This window comes from Ammodytes marinus (genome assembly GCF_949987685.1).
Source record: "Ammodytes marinus genome assembly, chromosome: 1".
Lineage (NCBI taxonomy): Eukaryota > Metazoa > Chordata > Actinopteri > Uranoscopiformes > Ammodytidae > Ammodytes > Ammodytes marinus.
In genome coordinates, this window is record NC_137230.1 from 18,875,525 (window position 1) to 18,895,946 (window position 20,422).

Below are 20,422 nucleotides of genomic sequence, written 5' to 3' on the forward strand. Positions count from 1 at the left end.
ATTAAGCCATTAATTGTTATTGTTATTCCATAGACAGCTTCGGTGATTATGTGATTGGTGCTGTTGACAGTAGCAGGATAGATGAGAATTGAGGACACAAGTAAAAAAGAGAGGAATCATCTGAAGTCTAGTTTAAAATGACCAATTTGAAGCATTACCATGTTGTTACAATTTCTCTGTCATGATCAGACGGACCTTTTTTATCGAATTTAACACCGTAAGTCTTTGTGGTTCGATCTGTTACGGCATATCTGTATGTGTTGCACATGCACTCAGTATGTAAACTCAATGGCATCACTTCCAAGTCCAACCTGCTACCAGTTGTCATTGTGGACAAAATGTTCATTCATCTTTGTGCATATTGCATCAGCACTTGACTCTTCGTGAGCTGACTTAAAGTGGTTTCTTTTTATGGTGGCCTAGTTAAAGAGCAGAGGGGTGATGTTAGTATTCCTGTGCCCATGCTGGGAGAGGAAGCCCACTGAGAAAGGGGGGAGGGTGTGAGAGTCCCTTCTCATTGACCAGCACATGACCAAATGAAGGAATGGTATTTATTTTGGCACCATAACGGGAGAGGCAGGCCTACTGCTGCTGAATGCACAGTATGCGACAGGATACAGCAGGAATGCAGATGAGGAGGACCTGCCGGCGCATATTTGCATGTATACCAATTGACTTAAGTGTGAGCTGGAAGGAGTGTTGCCATGTGTGTGGAGTCATGGCAGAGGAATTTATCGTTTGTCTGAGGGATCAGCTGACTGCAGCTATCTCACAGAGTCTGGATCCTGCAAAGGACGCAGGCCAACGAGGCCCTTCAGACCACCTCCCACTGAGGATGGTTAGACTCAGAGACCAAAACGGTTTCAGGCAGGCCACGACTTGAAAAATAAAGTGTATCACCACTATGGTGCCCTTAAAATGGCCCAAAAAGTGTTAATACCAGTGGTAAACAAGAGCAAGATGACTGTTCTCAGTACACATTGCAACTTTTTCCATCTCTTTCATTGATGGAAAAAGTATTCAGATCCTTTTCTGAAGTGGATAAAGCAATATCATAATACAGTCATCAACACAGTCAAAATGGTCTTTTGTTGTTGACCAATCAGACTCCTTTCTTTATTTTTAAGTGTTCATTATAGGACTTGCTACACCAGTTTGTTGCGATGTATTTTTGGTTTAAAAATTTGGACTTCAGAGGATCCACTCCCTGAATTCTTTGCACATCGTGTGTCATCAAAGCTAATTCCTTAAAGGTTGGTAATTGATCCATTGTTCTCCACGCCCACATTTACAGAACAGAGAATAACAAAGACAAGGTGGTGGGAGCTTCCCTTTTGTCTTTTGAAAAAGATGGTGTTGCACAGAAAGTTTTGGAAGTTTTTTAAGATAATTTTTTGGGCATTTAATGCTTTTTTTATTACACAGTTTTTTATGACATGAAGAGAACGACCACGGGCCGGATTGGAACCCGTGGTCTACTTCTTCTGAGGACTGAGCCTCCATTTAGAGGGCGCTCTAACCACTACACCAGTTTGGAACAGTTTTAAGATATTATAAAGAGACTGTCCTTTTTGATCAATACAGCAGCTGATCTCTGCCCTATGGATTTCAGTCTGGCTTAACCCTTTAAAGTGTTGTCCGGGGAAATGTTACATGTAACAAATGTCACATATATCACGTCATAGAACCTAACAGACTTTTGATTTTGATGGGTGTGCTGTGGAGAGAAAATGTGGAAACGCACAAGTGACAACGCAGCAGCCAAGGCTTTAAAGTAATAATCAAGTCAGGAATGAACCTAGAGAGCAATGCACATATTGTTTAAATGTTCACTGTCGCTCCTTCATCCCTGTTCTCTTTGTGTGTGTGTGTGTGTGTGTGTGTGTGTGTGTGTGTGTGTGTGTGTGTGTGTGTGTGTGTGTGTGTGTGTGTGTGTGTGTGTGTGTGTGTGTGTGTGTGTGTGTGTGTGTGTGTGTGTGTGTGTGTGTGTGTGTGTGTGTGTGTGTGTGTGTGTGTGTGTGTGTGTGTGTGTGTGTGTGTGTGTCACAGATTACCAGCGGCTGATGACAGTGGCAGAGAGCATCACAGCCTTAATGTTCCCCTACCAGTGGCAGCATGTGTACGTCCCCATCCTGCCGGCCTCCCTGCTCCACTTCCTTGACGCTCCTGTGCCGTATCTCATGGGCCTGCACTCCAACGGCGGGCAGGACGACCGCACCAAACTAGAGCTGCCACAGGAGGTACAAACGCACCCTAGTGTCTCTCACTGGATTGAGTTTGAATTGGTTTTATATATTAATAATACTGAGCATGGATCTTTATTGTTTACAGGATTTCTACATTAGAATGTACTGTACTGTGCGAGGTGGGAACAGTGCTGCAAGTCCCTATATGTCCATTTGTACCACGTTTCAAAACAATAAGTAGATAGAGTATAGAGTCAGTTGTTTGTGCCAAAAGATGTGAGAAGGTAATCTCTATCTAGTGAATAAATCCTTCCTTGTCTTTGACTTATTCTGGCACACAAACATGCAGGTTTATTATTACTGTCTTTCTGCAAAGGTAAGGCCTTAGTTGCACCGCTGACGCGAACACGAGCCAGAGAGGACAGTTTTTCTTCTCCTGTCGTTTCCTCTTGTGGTCGCATTTTGAAGCTTCTTTGACGTATCTAGTTACTTCATATAATTGAACCCGCAGAGTTCCCTCGATGTATGGGGGGATTTCAAGGTCAGATGTGTGTAGAAAGTGTAATGTGCTGTCAGGTGTATCCGGTAAATCAAGTGATTACCCTGTCAAACCTGAATGGATATACAAATAGGTTTTGCTGGCTTTGCAGTATTGATCTCAGGACTTATTTGTTCTAAATGCTCCTGCTTAAGAATATATATAATATCAATATTTCACATGTAATTTGTGAAACCATCAACAATATCAATAATACGGTTAAAGAAAAATTATGTTATTTGAATTGTTGTATTATTATTGAACAGTTTAAATATTGCACATGAATATAGATCTAAATAAATAATTGAATAAAATAATTTCGAAGCCTCAGACAGGGGTCTTATTAGCACATTAGTATAGTTGGACTTTTTAATGTCAAGTGTTGCGCTTGTTTTTTTCTGTGCATCACGCTCATCCATCATCTGATCTTTCTCTTGTCGTCTCACAGGCCAACTTGTGTTTCGTGGACATCGACAACCACTTCATCGAGCTGCCAGAGGAGTTGCCCCAGTTCCCCAACAAGCTGGAGTTCATTCAGGAGATCTCCGAGGTGCTCATGTCGTTCGGTGTGTCTCCGGAGGGGAACATTCACTCCAGCGACAGCCAGCCCAAGTACAGAGGCTTCCGCTCTATGGATGTCGTCTCTGACAAACGCAACGGTAACCTGGCCTCGCCCCTCAACTCCTACCTGCTGAGGGAGAATCAAACCATCGCCCGGCTGCAGGCACTGGTCAAGAGGACAGGGGTCAGCGTCAGCCTGGAGAAGGTGATCAATTGTGTCAATATGAAATAGGGATTATACATACAACAAAGTTCAAATGACAAGTTGAACAATAAATCGTATAACAAGTAAGATTTATTATTTCACCAAGACATTTAAATAATTAAGTGTTATCTCAGTTTTGCATAGTTTGGTCGTCAAAGGGTAATATATGATTAAAAGAGATTATAGCGGAATTTCCGTTTGTAATTGGATCGATTAGTTGAAATGAAATATTAAATGAAAGTAATAAAATTTATAAAAATACCTATACTAAGGCCTGGAACTCACTCTACAATACATTTTGAAATTATAGTTGAATTATACTTAGTGCCTTAATCATCAATGTAAAAATAGACTTGCAAATATAGTTTTTATTTTAAAGATTTTTGGGCATTTTTGCTTTATTAGACAGAATTGGAGAGACAGAGTTTTTTTGCCATCTTGTAAATAATTCAATGGGTGAAAGGTAGGAAAAGGGATAGGAAAATATTATCAATGTTTCTAAAAGAACTGACAAAATAGAAAGGTTTATTGTATCATCATGTTTTTCCTTCATTATTACAGTAAGGGACATTGTCCAAAAGGGGGAGCCCCTTCTACACCACACATTGAAATGGATACATATTTTGTCAGTACAGAGGATAGGAGGAAACAGAAGTTGTTTACATGTCATGTTTTTTCATTTAAAACAAGTTTAGTTCAATGGAAAACTTATATGTTCATTTGTTTTAATCATTAAGGCATGTTTTGATATTTTATTTTTAAGATCTTTATAATATTTGTGTAACTATGGAGTTCATATGTATACGTACTCATCTGAATTGAATAATTCAGGAACATTAACTCAAGCTGTATTTTGAAATGCTTCCGGTCATTGTCTCACAGCCTGAAATCATGAAAAAACATCAACAGATATAATTGTCTGTAGAGCCTCATTTGGCTCGAGTGTGTCACAAACAGTAGTGAGTGTTAATATGATGAAATACTCTCTCTAAAGACTGATAAACGGATGAATTGGCTGCTAATTAGGGAAAGTCTGTTTGTGAGGCCTAATCAGCTTATGCACTAGTGGCAAGCATTAGCCTTCCACAGACGGATTAGCTCATCCTCTATATAAGTAAGGTCAGCCGTCACTTGCACTTCTTCTTATCTAAACTCACTGTTGTTACAGGGGAACAGCTATACAGATGCACGTACATCGAGTGGTAGGCCTGCACTTTGTCATTTCAGCCCCCTACTGATGGCATCTGTCCAGCTAAAAAAAAGGACTTTAGTTTCAGTTTGTTTTAGGGTCATGAATCCCTGCTGATGCCCTTGACTTCCTTTCCCATAACCCCCCTCTGTTTCAGCAGCAGCCTGTGATAACAGTCAGATAAGACAACATGAATTATTTCCACTGTTCTTTCTCACACGCTTTTACTTTCTTGTTGTTGTGTATCAGCTGGAGGTTAAAGAGGACGCCAGCAGCAACAAGGACGCGCGCTTCCAGTGTGACGAGGAGGATCTAAAGATGCACCAGCTCAACATCCAGGTGCGCGAGGTCTTCGCCAACCGATTCACCCAGATGTTCGCCGACTACGAGGTGTTTGTCATCCAGCCCAGCCAGGACAAAGAGTCCTGGTTCACCAATCGAGACCAGATGCAGAACTTTGACAAGGTATACTGCTGCTTCCTTAACGGTGCCGTGTTGTTGAAGGATATTAAAGAAGAAGTGAGAAGCGCTATGGTCCTTTTGGCTAACTTCACCTGTCAGTGACTTCAGTTAGCGGTCCCCTCCCTCGTCCCTACGTCACGACCACATGAACGTGCAGCCATCTTTGTCAAATAGTGCCGCGATGGAGAGCAGCGAGTCATCGATCACGGACACAGAGACCCGCCTCTTTATAGCTCTCTGTCTCCTGATTGGATAAAAAACCGAACGGAACAATTTATCTTGCAATTACTGCAAAGTTGAATGACTGGGAGACTTTTGTTATGAGCTGTGCATACTGTTTAAGTGATTGCTGTATGAATATAGAGTGATTTAACACGTATATTAACAAAAAGATATCGCTTACTTCTCCTTTAATTCCTGCAGATATGACATTGAATTTCACCATTTAAGTGTGTGTGTGTGTGTGTGTGTGTGTGTGTGTGTGTGTGTGTGTGTGTGTGTGTGTGTGTGTGTGTGTGTGTGTGTGTGTGTGTGTGTGTGTGTGTGTGTGTGTGTGTGTGTGTGTGTGTGTGTGTGTGTGTGTGTGTGCGCGTGTGTGCAGGCCTCCTTCCTGTCCGACCAGCCTGAGCCCTACCTGCCCTTCCTGTCACGGTTCCTGGAGACTCAGATGTTTGCCTCCTTCATCGACAGTAAGATCCTCTGTCACGACGATGAGGAGAAGGAGCACACGCTGAGGGTGTTTGACTCGCGCGTGGATAAGGTCCGCATGTTGAACGTCCGCACGCCCACTCTGCGCACCTCCATGTACCAGAAATGCACAAACATCGAAGAAGCCGGTAAGGAAAGCTTTATGGGTACTAGCATCTTTTCTTTCTTTTTTTCCAAGGGTTTGGAAAGCTTTTGAACCTAAATTGATTTCTTTCAAAGCACTACTCTTTGGACACACCTCTCAACCTGAGGACAAGTCTGTAATTGGGTTGCACTGACCAGTCCAAACGCAGACCTCCTGTAATGTTTAATTTCGACTCTGTGTAAGACAGCGGCATTTGAAATTTAAAGTTTTTGCCAATGTCATTAATGAAGACCTATAAACCCTTTTTAATTTCAAGCCCAAATGAGTGCGGTCGTGATTTTAATTTGAAGGTGTGAACCTCTGACAGACTTGGAGATTTTTGTCTCTTCAGTTGACTGACTGATTACTGTCTCGTTTGCAGCTTAAAAAGCTATTTGAAAAAGCTGATTTTGTCGCTCATGGACAGTCTTCCTGTGTTATAACTATTATCCATAAATCCTTCTAGTTTGGAGATGCTAAACCCTTTTTTATTTTCATATTGCTATACATTTAACAGTCCTCTGAGATCCCCTATGCATTGCATACATGTCCGTTTGGTGAACATAACATTATTTCTAAATGAAAGCTCCATGACTGGTCTTAATAGTGATAAGCTGATACATTTAGAGTGGGGAAGGTTGTCCATTTTGGGATGTTTCACCATTTTCAGTGCTTCATATCCCATCTTGTATTACTCTAAACTAATCGGTGCTTATGTGGGTGGGTCTAAAGTTGCAATAATGGACGACTCTGAGAGCTGTATCCTTTTGTAAGAAAGAGAACATTTGCCTTTTACGCTGACATTTCTTTTTGTTCTGCTGGTGATTGGGAGGAAATGTCCTAATCCCCTTTGACTCGTTCTCTTTCTTCTGCTGTCAGTCATTTTATTGAAAAAGAATTGAAGCTTCTTCGTCACAGTTCTCCTGGTTTCTAAACATAATAGATAAGAATCTTAGTCAGGCGATTGGTGGAAAGATGAAAAATGGAAAAACAAAATAATTACTCGGTTTCCAACAGTTTGATATTTCCACTCAGGATGGCCCCATATATTATTCATCTCTTTATATTGATATTTCATTTGCATAAATGTCAAAGATGTTTCTTTTTGTCACGATTATGGGATTCTTTGACATTACTGCAGGATATATACTGAGTAATGTATGATAATCATCCTTTAAACTCTGCTCTTTCTAAATGGGAAATAGTTGGAGTAGACGCTTAAACAACGCAGTCAATTCATGACCAGATGATGCATTTTGATAGCCTGGCATTCCCAGACCTGCCACTAGGCGCTGGCAAATTAAATTTGCGGCGCCTGATATCAGGGTCTGGATTTCCAGGCTAGCATTTTGATTGTTAATATCCCACAAACACAAAGAAGTGTTAGGAAAACTTGATCGATCTCATCTTGACAAGGAAAGCGCCACGATTTGGGAAACATGAACAATGTCACTCACTGCCTTCCGCAGAGAAAGCCATCGAGATGAGAGTGGCAAAGATCGACCACACCGCGCTGCACCCTCACCTGCTGGACATGAAGATCGGACAGGGACGCTACGAGCAGGGCTTCTTCCCCCGACTGCAGTCTGACGTGCTCTCCACGGGGCCCGTCAGCAACAAGTCAGTATTTCACCATCCATCTCTGATATCACAAACTGCTATTCATTTATTATTATTTTAAAAATAAACTTTTGATGTCTATATCTACAACCCCAGTTGCCGAAAAAGTCGGGCCATTTTGTAAACCGTATATAAAACAGTTTGTTATAATTGTTTATCCTTTTTTCACATACAATCCAGTTGAAAACCATACAAAGGCAGCATAGTTTACGTTTTAACCCTATCAATTTAATTGTTTTTCGTAAATATATGCCAAATCTGAAGTTGGTGCCTTCGAAACATTTCAAAAAAGTTGGGACAGGGGCATTAAAAGATTGGGAAAGCTGTAGAATGTTAAAAAAAACAAAAAAAAAAGCTATTTTGAACATTACTCACATAAACATGTTTACTGGTAACAGGTGTTATCATCGTGACTGGATATAAAGGGGCATCCCCTAAAGGTTCAGCCTTCACAAGCAATAATGGGGTGAGGCCCACCACTTTGGGAAGAACTGCAAAGGAAAACAGTCAATAATAACAACATTCCTGCAACGAATTTTAGAATTTCACCATCTACAAAGTTTAAACAAATACATATGATGTGTTGGTACTGTTTAATAGTCAATACACGTCGAAAAGGATTAGGGAATTATCAAATTCAGTTATATTCATATTCTACATCACTTTTTCGGAATTGGGATTGTATATTCGGTCTGATAATGACGTCTATTTGACCATGTTTCTCTGTAAGGTTGGTGACAGGTGTGTTGTTTTGTGTCTTCAGGTGGACAAAGAGGAGCGCTCCTGCCCAGTGGAGGAGGCGGGACCGACAGAAGCAGCACGCGGAGCACCTTTATTTAGACAACGACCAGAGAGAGGTGAGAGAGCTCACTGCTGTGTTTCTCTACAGATGGGACTGCCTGAGTGCCTGTGTTGTCTTTGTTCATTTTTTTGCACGACCTGTTCTCTGTTTTTGCTTTATTTTGACTTCGGTCTTACCATCTTTGTCTTGCTCTCCCGTCCCCTCTCACATCTCTGCTCTCTCTCTCTTTTTTTTCTGGTCTTTTTCTCCGCTGTCTCTTTCACTCGCGCTCGCACACACTCTCAGCATGTTGAGTGTTTGTTTCCGGAGCTGCAGCTCCTGCTGTTTCTTGACTACTACTGGCTCTCGCAGTCCTTCAAGCCCTGTCTAAAGTCGGTGACTGTGGACCTGGTATGTGTTGGTGCTTTGTGAACACATGACCTGTCCCCGCTCCCGTGTGGTCTACTTCAACTCCCTCTTGCTTCCTTCACCCCCCCCCCCACCTGCTGAATCTTTATCTAACAATCCATGTCGCTCTGTGAGGGCACGTCAAGTTTGGAGATACACTGTGTGGAACTCACAGTAAAAATGTCAACCAAAGTACAGTATGATTTAAACATTTGCTTCTAAATTATTCACTTTCTTGTGTTGTTATGGACCTGAATAATTGAATTTTTTCAGGCTTCATTTCAAAACAAAATGTGTATCACAGTTTATAAGTCGCTGTTTGTTTTATAAGCTGACAGTTTTTCTGGTTCCACTCGATGCATCTCTTGTATATGCATAAACATCATGTTAGCATGACCTCGAGCTCAGGGTTCAGGGATGTTCAAATGGGTTGGTGTCAACTGAAGTTCCTACTACTGACACTATCCTTTAACCTCTTAAAAGTGTATTTTAAAGAGAAAAATTATTTTATATGGAAACAATTCAAAATTCTAAGAGAAAATCTTTTCATTTCAGTTCAATTTTTTTATTAGCTTATATGGATTCCTATGTGTCACTGCTTTACTTTATGTAGGGGATTTCTTCAATATCTAAAGGTTGAAATCTGGATATTTACCACAGTAATAGCATAGCAGTTTGTTTTGGTGTCACTAAACGCTTAAGTATGGACTTATGTCTGGCACCTGTAAAACAAGTTAAAGAAACAAAGATAAAAAAAAGTATAGAAACCTATTGTCAGCACACCTTACATAGAGCAATCTGATTGAACTCGTGCAGTTTTTCTAGTACTCCATGTTCCTCTGTTGTAACCCTCTCCAGTGATGTGAGCCCACCAGTAAGAGCTGAGTAGATTTATTTATTTTAATTTAAAAAAAAATCTGCCGTTTGCTGACTGAATTTTTCTCTCTTTAACCAGAAATACATCCAGGAAGCCAGGAACCTGGGCACGACCATCAGACAGCCCAAACTGTCCAACCTGTCGCCGTCTGTCATAGCTCAGACCAACTGGAAATTTGTTGAAGGATTGCTCAAGGAGTGCAGGAATAAGGTGTGCTGAGGAGGACTGCTCTGTTCGATTCCCTTTGCTCTGTTTCACACCGGTTTATAATACGAGTGTTTTAGATTCTAGCAGTAAATAGTTTTTATATACAAAGCTATTTGCAATCCCTGTCATTTGAAGTCATGGCCACAACTTTCTAATTGCCACATTTAATTTGAAGTAAACACTGGTCCAAACTTTCTGTCAATGTTATTTTTCCCCACCGCACAAACATAATTATCAGTATTTGAAAAAAACAGTAAATGTGTATGTTTGTTCTCCTTTGCAGACTAAGCGTATGCTGGTAGAGAAGATGGGTCGGGAGGCGGTGGAGTTGGGTCACGGTGAGGTCAGCATCACGGGCGTGGAGGAGAACACACTGATCGCCAGCCTCTGTGACCTGCTGGAGAGGATCTGGAGCCACGGGCTGCAGATCAAACAGGTCAGGAGGGAAAAGAAAAAACAACACAAGCATTTCAGTTCATGATTGATCATCAGCTGCTACATTACATTACATTACATGTCATTTAGCAGACGCTTTTATCCAAAGCGACTTACAACTGGATTCATACACCGATAGCAGCAGCTAACTATCGGGAGCAACTGCAGCAGCTGCTGGTGGAGGTGGACATACAGTGATCTCATAGAAGTAAAATAATGGCACTGGTGTATGTTTTATTTCTCTTTCAGGGTAAGTCTGCCTTGTGGTCCCATCTCCTGCACTACCAGGAGAGTAAAGAGAAGAAAACTGCAACTCCGGGCTGCTTGGGACCTCCAGGTAAAGGCTGCTTCACCTGGTTGGACTAAAATGAGTGACTGTTGTTGCAGTTACACTGAGGAATCGCCTAACAACCTTTTTTTTCCATTTTGTCTGCACCAGCTTTCATTCATGACACTGAGAGACGCAGATCTGATGGTGGTGGTTTAGCCATTGCACCTCTTAAGGTGTCCCTGATCCAGGACATGAGGTGAGAATGGCTCAAGGTTGTTGAGATGGCAGCTCAATAAAGGAATGAAGGATGAGGTCAAGTGTACCCAAAGCTTGTTTACTAATGTATTAGCTGCTGGTCACAATGGACTAAGACTGCCCCCTTGTGGGAGACCCAAACAATAATACGTGTTCCCATGATAATCGATTATATGGATGGTGTCAATGGATCCCCCGGGGTTTAGATACATTACATATATACATGCACAGAGACAATCGCATCCACACATGAACGTTTGTCACATAAAAATATGATTATTAGAAATTCTTAACATAAAAGTCAGTTTTTAAAGAGCATTTTTAAATAAACATACAGTATATTGAATCATTTCAGGATTTTGAGATGTATTCCATAGTTGTGGTGCTGTTAAAGCTCTACCTCGTATTTTTGGGGCAAATCTTTGGCTCTAGATAAGAACTGGGACGCAATTAATGTGAGAACCATTCCAGACCTTTAGGCCAAACTGGTGCTACAATTAGCATAAACATGTTTTTGCTTCAATATATTTAATTTCATAAAACCCTTGAAATGATTCCGATAGCCCCCATAGCACACCTGCATGCTTTAACGTGTGTGTGTGTGTGTGTGTGTGTGTGTGTGTGTGTGTGTGTGTGTGTGTGTGTGTGTGTGTGTGTGTGTGTGTGTGTGTGTGTGTGTGTGTGTGTGTGTGTGTGTGTGTGTGTGTGTGTGTGTGTGTGTGTGTGTGTGTGTGTGTGTTGGCAGCCATCACTGTCATCATGTTCTCTCCTGCACCCAGCCAGAGTTGAGGAGTCAGGGCTTGCGTTGGGGGAAGGATGCGCAGAGTGAGTCTGTGTAACATCGCGTTAGTTCCAGCCTAGTTACCAGACCCCCCCGTCAGTCTGCAAAACACTCATCTGTACTCTGCTGACAGCTACATCCTCCTCCACACTAGCAACCATCAGCCTCCCTTAATGAGTTTTAATAATTGATAATATTGTCTTAACAGTCAGTAAATATTTTTTACTAAAAATCACGTTGAGATCCTAATTCTCTCACATTTTGAAGCTAATTAGAGGTGATGACAATACCTCATGTCTGCATTACCTTGTGTTTTCAATAGTAGAGCATGTAGTAGATGCTTTTCTCCGTTGCCATGGGGATAACGAGCAGAAAAAAACTGGGTTAGTTGGTGTGAGCGAGCGCAGAGGGTGGAGCTAGGGAGGGGGATGGAAGGTGGAGGAGACGGGAGGAGCTCTTAGCACAGCAGCTTATGGCACAGGTGGAGTGGAAGGGAATGTGTCTAGACGTGGGGAGGCTAGGAGCGATGACATGGGACTGAGTCTGTAGTTGTAAATGCCTCCACAGATGCAGCAGACTGAGAGTGCTTCTGTGTCTGTGAGTTTTAGATTCACTCAGGGCAGGTGATGTTGGGGATCTATAAGTCAGAGTTGTTGTAGTGCCGAAGCGATTTTGTCGGATTAATTGACCGGCAGAAAATAATTTCCAACAGTAATTTATTGTAAATTGTAAGAAAAAATATCAAATATCAACTCCTGAAGCTTTATAAAATGTGATGATTTCTGCTTTTTTTTTCTTTTTTTTTACATCATTGAAAATTAAATATCTTTGGGTTTTAGACTGTTTTGTTCGAACACACCAAGCGATTTTGGTTTTGAAAACTTATGGGCATTTTTCACTATTTTACTTTTTTTATTAAGTTAAGGATTTATTGATTCCATTAAAAAAAATTATTTATTGATAATAAAATAAATAAAATAATTGTTAGTTGCACCCCTTAATATCTCTTGTCATTGGTTTAGATGACTCACTTGTATGAAATGTAGAAATAAATCCATATCAACATGGTGGCTCCACTGAGAGACTTAATAAATTGGACCATTTTTTACTGCCAAACTAGTTGCAATCCTGCGAAACTGAGATTTCAGGTGAGCACAGATAGATGTCAAAATCAGCCTTTTAATAGTGTCAAAGAATGTTTATTTTTATTATCTTCTATACGTGAAGATGAGTGTCAAAAATGATCTTTGATTTGATGTCTTTTCTGTATAGGCACTGACTGAAGCCCTTCTGACTTCTCGATCTCCGTGTTTTTGTTTTGCAGACACATTCAGAACATGAGTGAGATCAAGACCGACGTGGGCAAAGCCAGAGCCTGGGTCCGCCTCTCTATGGAGAAGAAACTGCTTTCCAGACACCTGAAGCAGCTGCTTTCAGACCATGAGCTTACAAAGTGAGCATTAACTAAACACACAGTCTTAAAGATCACAGGAGTATCTTTTCATACCTTTTTTGTATTTTTTACGTCCTGGCCTTCTCTCTGTGTTTGCTGAGGAATGTCTGTCTCGCCTGAAATTCAAGATCGTGTGTATAATAATCCATTTATAATACATTAACTCTTTTGAAATTGCCCAGCATCATACTTCAGGTCGCCGCTGCATAAATAATTCACAGCCTTCTTCATAATGGATGTCTGTGCGGTAAACTGGGTCAGGGGGACTTTCTGTCTGCCTTTGTGACCTTACCTTCTCATTTGTTCTTATTTATATCAAACATTACTTATTTTCTTATCCATTTGACCCTCAATTAATATATCATCAGTCATGCTGCTGAGCTGACACTGTTGAGGAATGTTTGCCAACATAAATGTTTTAATTTTTTTTTTTCTTAAACAAAATTGTATAATTGTGTGGATCTAAGCATGACTATTTATTCTCAAACAATCTTTTTCTTCCTCTCAGAAAACTTTACAAGCGATATGCCTTCCTCCGCTGCGATGATGAGAAGGAGCAGTTTCTCTACCACCTACTGTCCTTTAACGCTGTGGACTACTTCTGTTTCACCAACGTTTTTACAACCATCAGTGAGTGCTGTTTTGACAAAAACAGCCCTGACAAAACACAGTCAATGAACTACCTTATTTTTTTCTTTTTTTCCCCACTGTAGTTGACGTGTTTTTGTGTGCCATCTCTCTTCTCTCTGTCTCCCAGTGATCCCCTATCATGTGGTGGTGGTCTCCAGTAAGAAGCTGTCCGGCTCCATGTTCACAGCTAACCCCTGGGTGTGTGTCTCTGGTGAGCTGGCAGAGACCGGAGTACTGCAGGTCCCCAGAAACACCCTGGAAATCACTTTTGAGGTTGGTGTTAAGCATCTGATAAAGAACAACTCCTTTTTATGACAAGCTGTTTTTTTTTTCAGCCACAGTAACTCAGCAATCAGAATTAAGTTTATTGGCATGTTTCCCTTGGTTTAAAACCTGTGTGATCCTCTGACTTTGCCTATGTTTCTTTTCCTGTTGTATAAAATGTATGACCAAAACTTTAAAGATACAACTAAGTTTTAATAAACCAGAATTATTAGTTTTATTTAAATGTTTGGTTTGGGTGTTTGACGTCACCATGCTTCTCTCTCTCTCCCTCTCTCTCTCTCTTCCTCTCAGTGTCAGAACCTGGGCAAGCTGACCACAGTGCAGATGGGTCACGATAACTCTGGACTTTACGCAAAGTGGCTGGTGGAGTGTGTTGTGGTCCGCAACGAGATCACGGGGCACACTTACAAGTGAGCATATCTTTTGATAAAATAAATGCACCTCTACTGTACTGTCGTTTTCTCCGCTTAGTTCTCAGAAAGGTGAACTAAAATGTGGTCTGGTGCGCAGGTTTCCGTGCGGCCGGTGGTTGGGGAAGGGTGTTGACGACGGCAGTCTGGAGAGAATCCTAGTGGGAGAGCTGATGACCCCCAGCACAGAGAACGAAGAGAGGATGTGCCGCACGCCCCCCATGCAGCAATCGCCCGGCATGATGAGGAGGTTTGTTACCATCTCGCCAAACAGCAAACCAAGTAAGTTATTGCACCAGCCATCGGTACAAACTCCTAAATCACAATGTGTGTGGAAAGTTTGTTATATTCTAGCTGAGATGGAAACATGTATCTCCTCTTTTTTCCCCCTTTTTCGTATTTTTATTCTTCAATTTGAAATTCAACTGTTGCCCGTTTTCAGTGCTAATGAATGCTAGAGGTCTCGTTCTCGATACCGTCACTGCTAAAAAGTTAAAATGCATGAATGAGAAAACAACAATGACAAATGGATCAAAACCTGTATGGGGATTTTCCCTCCCCTTGTCTGGCTCATATGGTTTTACAGCATCTTTGTTTGCCTTTTTTTGTTTTTCTCGTGCAGAGTTAAATACGGGTCAGATCCAGGAGGGAGTGGGAGAGGCCATCAATGGGATTGTGAAACACTTCCACAAGCCGGAGAAGGAGGTGAGAGAAGGCAGTCTAGACAGGCCCTAACACGTAGTTCTATTATTCATCACAAATGAAGAAAAGCAGCTTTCTGCTCTGGTGGTCCCCAAGCCCCTCGGTAACTGTGGGCTGTGTGGTGCGATTCACATTGTTGAAACATATTGAAAGAGAATTCCTGCTAGGTTTTTAGAAAATACATTTTTCTCAAACTTTTTTGTTTTGCTGGCCTAGAAGAATGCTTGTTATATTTCCTGTCCTGGATGCACACTGCTAATTAATTCTGACTTATATGGACTGATTGTTGATTCAAAGGAGATGTCGATTGAAGATTAGGAAGTGCATTTGCAACGTCATTGTTGATTACAGGTTATAAGAGTCATTCATTGTGTAGTCAATAAGCACAAAGGGGATTTATAGGAAAATCCCCTTCAGTCCTGCTCTACCTTTTCACAGTGCTGAACAAACAATGTAGGGGGGCTGCAAAGAAGAACATCAACAGTCTCTTAAATTAAACATGCACTGACTATTCTGTTGCTGTGTCTGCCCCCATGTATCTATATACTGTATACTGTTTTAGTATGATTTTGTATAGGTGTATGTCATGCGCAGTATTTCTATCATGCCGTTTTCCCGTGATGACTTACCTGCATCCTCTCTCATACATGCTTTCACCTTATACTGATTTGATAACTGCAATTTATTTCTTCCTGGAACTCATAGATGAAAGCAACACTCAGAAATGTAAATGCTGTTATCTCTTATCATAAGGAATTATGGCTTTATAAAATGTTACCTGTGCTAGATGGATATTTGCAGTATATTCTTCAAAGGGACCCAAACCTAAAGTATTGGGAAGGAAAGTAGGGGAGACTGGCCTAAGTTGTGCCACTTTTTACTCAAAGTGATTTTAAAGTGAGGCCTTGACAGTTATGTCTCCAACTCAAATAAGTACATATATTTCAGGATGTTGTGCATCCCTGGCAATAAAAACTTTGGATCTGGAATAAACTGTTTAAGAAATATAGCTTTCGGAAAAAAAGTTGTCTTGTGGCACAACTTGCCCCCGGTGTGGTGTAAGTTGTGCCACAAGAGAGAATACCATGGGGTAAATTGTGCCATTGATATATATCTCATAAACTGTAATGCAAGACAAATCCATAAGACAATTACTTATTTAAGGTTTATTTAAACTAAATATTTTACAAAGATTGAAGGTCAATTTTCTTAAACAAGGCCTAGCAGATCTAGGTGATTTTGCCTGCAAAGCTCACAAGTCACCATTATCATCTTTCTGGCCATCTGAACTCTCATCAGTGGTGTCGTTAAGTGGAATGGAGATGTCAGTCTCTTCTGAGCTACTGTAGACAATCACTTTCTTTTTCGTGACCAGCGTATACAGCCATGCCACTGGCACAACTCTCAGAAATGTACTTCGCACCAGTTGCTCCGTGCTTGTGACTGCCACCTGACAAATGTGATTCCCCCTCCATTTCTGCCTTTAAATCAAGGCTCAAACCCCATCTTTACACCCTGGTTTTTCCTCCCCATTAACTATCTTACCTCTGCACTACTATCTTTGTTTATATTTGTGGATGTATGGGCTTTATGTCTTTTATTTTTGTTAGTGTTATTTTACCTTCATTGTTTACCTCCTGAATGTTCAGCACTTTGGACAGTGCAAACTGTCATAAATGTGCTTTTATAAACATTACATTTTACTTACTTACTTACTTATAACTCACCTAGGCCCTTTGGCACAAATCACCCCAACCCCAGAATTTTGGATAATAGGCAAGATGCAGCAGTTTAGGGCTGACATCGTGCTATCTGTATAGACTCAAAGTGTAGCATACTAAAGCACTAAAACGTGTCAAATGTTTTCAAACTTGTCTATAATTGTTCGGACACAATAATCAAAAAACCTTGATCATGGAAATTTTACTTTGAAAGGCAAAGTTTTTTTTATCTTAAATGTGCTTTAATCTTATTCCTTGTGTCTCCCTTCTTAACAGGATGAGTCAAATGGATGGCTCTTCTTAAATATGTGGTCACATTTTCAATTTCTTCCACGGTTTTCTAGAAACAAGGGGTGGCACAACTTCCTCACCGGCACAACTTAGGCCACTCTCCCCTAATTGTCATGGGTTCTGAGAAGCGAATTAAGAATTGTATCCAGAAAGTGTCCCATTAAGTGTTGGTGAGAGAACATCTTTAACGACGTGCATATCTCCGGTTGTCTTTTGCTCTCTACAGAGAGGCAGTCTGACCCTGTTACTCTGCGGGGAGTACGGCCTCGTCTGGGCTCTGGAGCAAGTTTTCCAGCATGGTTTCAAATCACCACGGCTCTTTAAGAATGTCTTCATCTGGGACTTGTTGGGTAAAGACTTCATATCATTATCTCCTTTCAAAGTACTCAAACACTCACACCTTGGAGAGTTTAAGGAAGACCATGAAATCACTTTAAACAACAATGCAATTGGACTTTGTTGGAAACACAAAGATTTATTTTATCAAACTGATATATGTAATACTGCATTAAGAATTGGTAACCAATTTCTCTTTTTAATGTTTTTTTGCTCTAACAGAAAAGTCACAAGTGTACTTTGAAAGTGCGGAGCAGCGCGAGGTGACCGCGGATGAAAATTGGCAAACCAGAGTGCGTCACTTCTGCCGCTTCATGCGTGCCATCAACAACACGTCCAGAAATATTGGCAAGGACGGGAAGTTCCAAATGCTCGTCTGTCTGGGTGCCAGGTGGGCCACGCAGACACTCATTAACCTCATGACACACATTTATTCATAGTGGACATTAGAAATGTGTTGTGTGTGACAAGGAAATGAAGTCTGCGAGTGGATGCAATAAGACCTGTGAAGTAACTTGTGTAAACATTTAGGCAGCAAAGTGATGCTGTTGGTGTACTTGGAGACTGGAGGGTTTTTAGGTTTCAGTTTGAAATGTTGGGTGTAAACCCTGTCACTGATGTAGAAAATCTCCCTAATGTATTGAACTTTTTGAGTACAGATGATGCACAACTGTTTAAAAAAAATCCTTTTTCAATTTATGACACCTTTTCACAAAATGTTATTATTACAACAATTACTTCATTAATGAAATAGTTGATAAATAGAAAATGAATTGCCCAATACAAAATTGTTAATATAATGTGTCAAGAAAACAATGCCAAACTAAATACCAGTTTTTTACTATTTTCTGCAATTTTCTGGACAAAAAAATACATATTATCATTAAGCCTTTTCAACTAGATATTTTTAATGATGGTATAATGTGGTTTACACTACCATTGTTGAAATTATTTTGCATTGGATGCACTAATTGCTGACAGGCTAAAAGTGTTTGTGTTGAATTAATGTGTGTGTTTGTGTCGTCTTATCTCAGGGACCATTTGCTGCATCACTGGATCGCTCTGCTCGCTGACTGTCCAATCACGGCTCAGATGTACGAGGACGTTGCGCTCATTAAGGACCGCTCATTGGTAAACTCTCTGATCCGAGTGCTGCAAACTCTGCAGGAGTTCAACATCACCCTGGAGGCTTCACTTGTTAAAGGTGTTGGTATCTAAAACCTATAGGCCAACTTCAAACCAGTTTTACCAGACCAGGAAAAATCACTGGGGACCACTGACAAGAATAACTGAACCTTTTATATGCAGGAACCAACTTGAACAAAATACATTTTCTGGCTTATATTAAAGCTACTGTTACATTTGCCATATATATCAAGTGCAATGAGCCTTTCAAGATATGTTGATATTTTTATCCTCAAATGATGTTGCCATTAGATGTTAAAAATATGTTTTCTATTATGAACCATGATTTTCAAATTATTAACGATGACCTACTCGTGCTATAATGTTTTATTGAAAGCTTAATATTTTCATTGTTATTGTGAACTGCTGACAATGGCTATATTTAAGGGAGAGTGAGGTTCAAAACTGTTAATATATTTTCAGAGAAAAACAGTATTATTTTGTTAAATCAGTCAAGTTGCTTGCTCTGTTGTCAACTCAGATTCCAATGTCATTACGCAGAGCTTAAAGCAAATGATGCTGAAGTATGCTTTATAAGTATGTGTATGACAGGGGGGTTTGAAGAGTGGAAAGTTGGTTGACTTGCATAGAAAAAAGGAAAATGGCTGTTACATTTGGCCTTTCTTAAAAAATTGTACTAGTATGCAGATATTTTTCATGGAAGAAAAAAAGGCTCCTCTTGCATGATAATAAGACTGTGTGGCTTAAGCCTGTATCTAGTGATGGACTGTTCATTCATTTTGGTGAAGGGAATACCCCAAGTCTTTGATTTGTGTTCCAGACACAAGTCCTCAAAGACCCAGCTTTCTGTGCGAAGTGGATCACAATTACAGCCTTCATGTAAATACCTCCAACCAGCCTCTTTCCCCTACCATCAACCCAGCCCTTACACTACATCTGCCGTCTTCTCTGAACAAAAACGGTGCAACCAACCGTGCAGACTCCTGCACTAACTGTGCAGACTCCTGCACAGTTGGTTGATGATCTCCTGCTTCTTATGTGAAGAGCAAAAAAGGATGGCTTCCCCCCCCCCCCTCCTGACTGTTTTCATCATGGTTTCTTGCTATGCAATATCCACAAGGGAGAAATTCAACCCCTTACCAACTCCATATTGGGGGTGTCTTGAGGTGTTACCTGGCCCTCCTCCGTTACATTCATTGAACTTCACTGTGCAGAAAAAAAGAGATTTGATATGTGAAGGACTTATTTTCTGTGCCAACGTCTGGACTGACTGCGTTGTACTTGTCTGTGTACGACCCACACATGAGCATCTTGGGAGATATATATTTTTGTTTTCCAATACCGTTGTACATTTATTGACATAGCAGTGTAATGTAGTGTTTACTAAGTGAGCAACAGTGTACAGTGTACAAATATATTAAGAATAAAGCATCTGTAATGCATTAAAGTTGATTTGTGTTAATTTATTTTTTTTATTCAAAGAATTATGATTAATGTGTTTTTGCGGTTGACAACGTATTTCACTTAAAAAAAATCACATCAGAATGGGAATTTATGATGTTAATATTTAATGTTTTTATTTGATAGTAAAGTAAATGTTTTCCATCTGGACTGCATGTTGTCTGGACAAAACTTGTGAACATGCTTTAAGAAATGGTAACTGGTATTTTTAAATAGTTTCTTACATTTAATAGACCAAGAGATTCATTAAGTAGGCCAAAGTAATAATATGCAATTATATGTAAATAATGAAAGTGTTTGTTAGTTAAAGACCTAAATCTTATCTACCAATCTATACTCTAGCCTACTTTGTTTTTATTAAAAAAAAAATAGTTATACG

General features: G+C 40.4%; 1 protein-coding gene across 1 annotated transcript in view; it reads left to right on the forward strand.

Annotated features, from left to right (window-relative positions):
* The window catches only part of dennd5a (DENN/MADD domain containing 5A), a 33,592-nt gene extending 13,563 nt beyond the window's left edge, over positions 1 to 20,029 (forward strand). The window contains exons 5-23 of the mRNA XM_080030031.1: positions 2,050 to 2,240; positions 3,173 to 3,490; positions 4,929 to 5,144; positions 5,743 to 5,977; positions 7,443 to 7,593; positions 8,357 to 8,450; positions 9,738 to 9,869; positions 10,150 to 10,302; positions 10,551 to 10,638; positions 10,741 to 10,828; positions 12,933 to 13,061; positions 13,570 to 13,691; positions 13,819 to 13,964; positions 14,268 to 14,386; positions 14,487 to 14,668; positions 15,009 to 15,091; positions 17,327 to 17,450; positions 17,659 to 17,827; positions 18,471 to 20,029. Coding sequence (XP_079886157.1) covers positions 2,050 to 2,240; positions 3,173 to 3,490; positions 4,929 to 5,144; positions 5,743 to 5,977; positions 7,443 to 7,593; positions 8,357 to 8,450; positions 9,738 to 9,869; positions 10,150 to 10,302; positions 10,551 to 10,638; positions 10,741 to 10,828; positions 12,933 to 13,061; positions 13,570 to 13,691; positions 13,819 to 13,964; positions 14,268 to 14,386; positions 14,487 to 14,668; positions 15,009 to 15,091; positions 17,327 to 17,450; positions 17,659 to 17,827; positions 18,471 to 18,654 — 2,924 coding nt within the window. The 3' untranslated portion in view covers positions 18,655 to 20,029. The remainder of the gene's footprint in view (positions 1 to 2,049; positions 2,241 to 3,172; positions 3,491 to 4,928; positions 5,145 to 5,742; positions 5,978 to 7,442; positions 7,594 to 8,356; positions 8,451 to 9,737; positions 9,870 to 10,149; positions 10,303 to 10,550; positions 10,639 to 10,740; positions 10,829 to 12,932; positions 13,062 to 13,569; positions 13,692 to 13,818; positions 13,965 to 14,267; positions 14,387 to 14,486; positions 14,669 to 15,008; positions 15,092 to 17,326; positions 17,451 to 17,658; positions 17,828 to 18,470) is intronic.
* Positions 20,030 to 20,422: the final 393 nt, after the last annotated feature.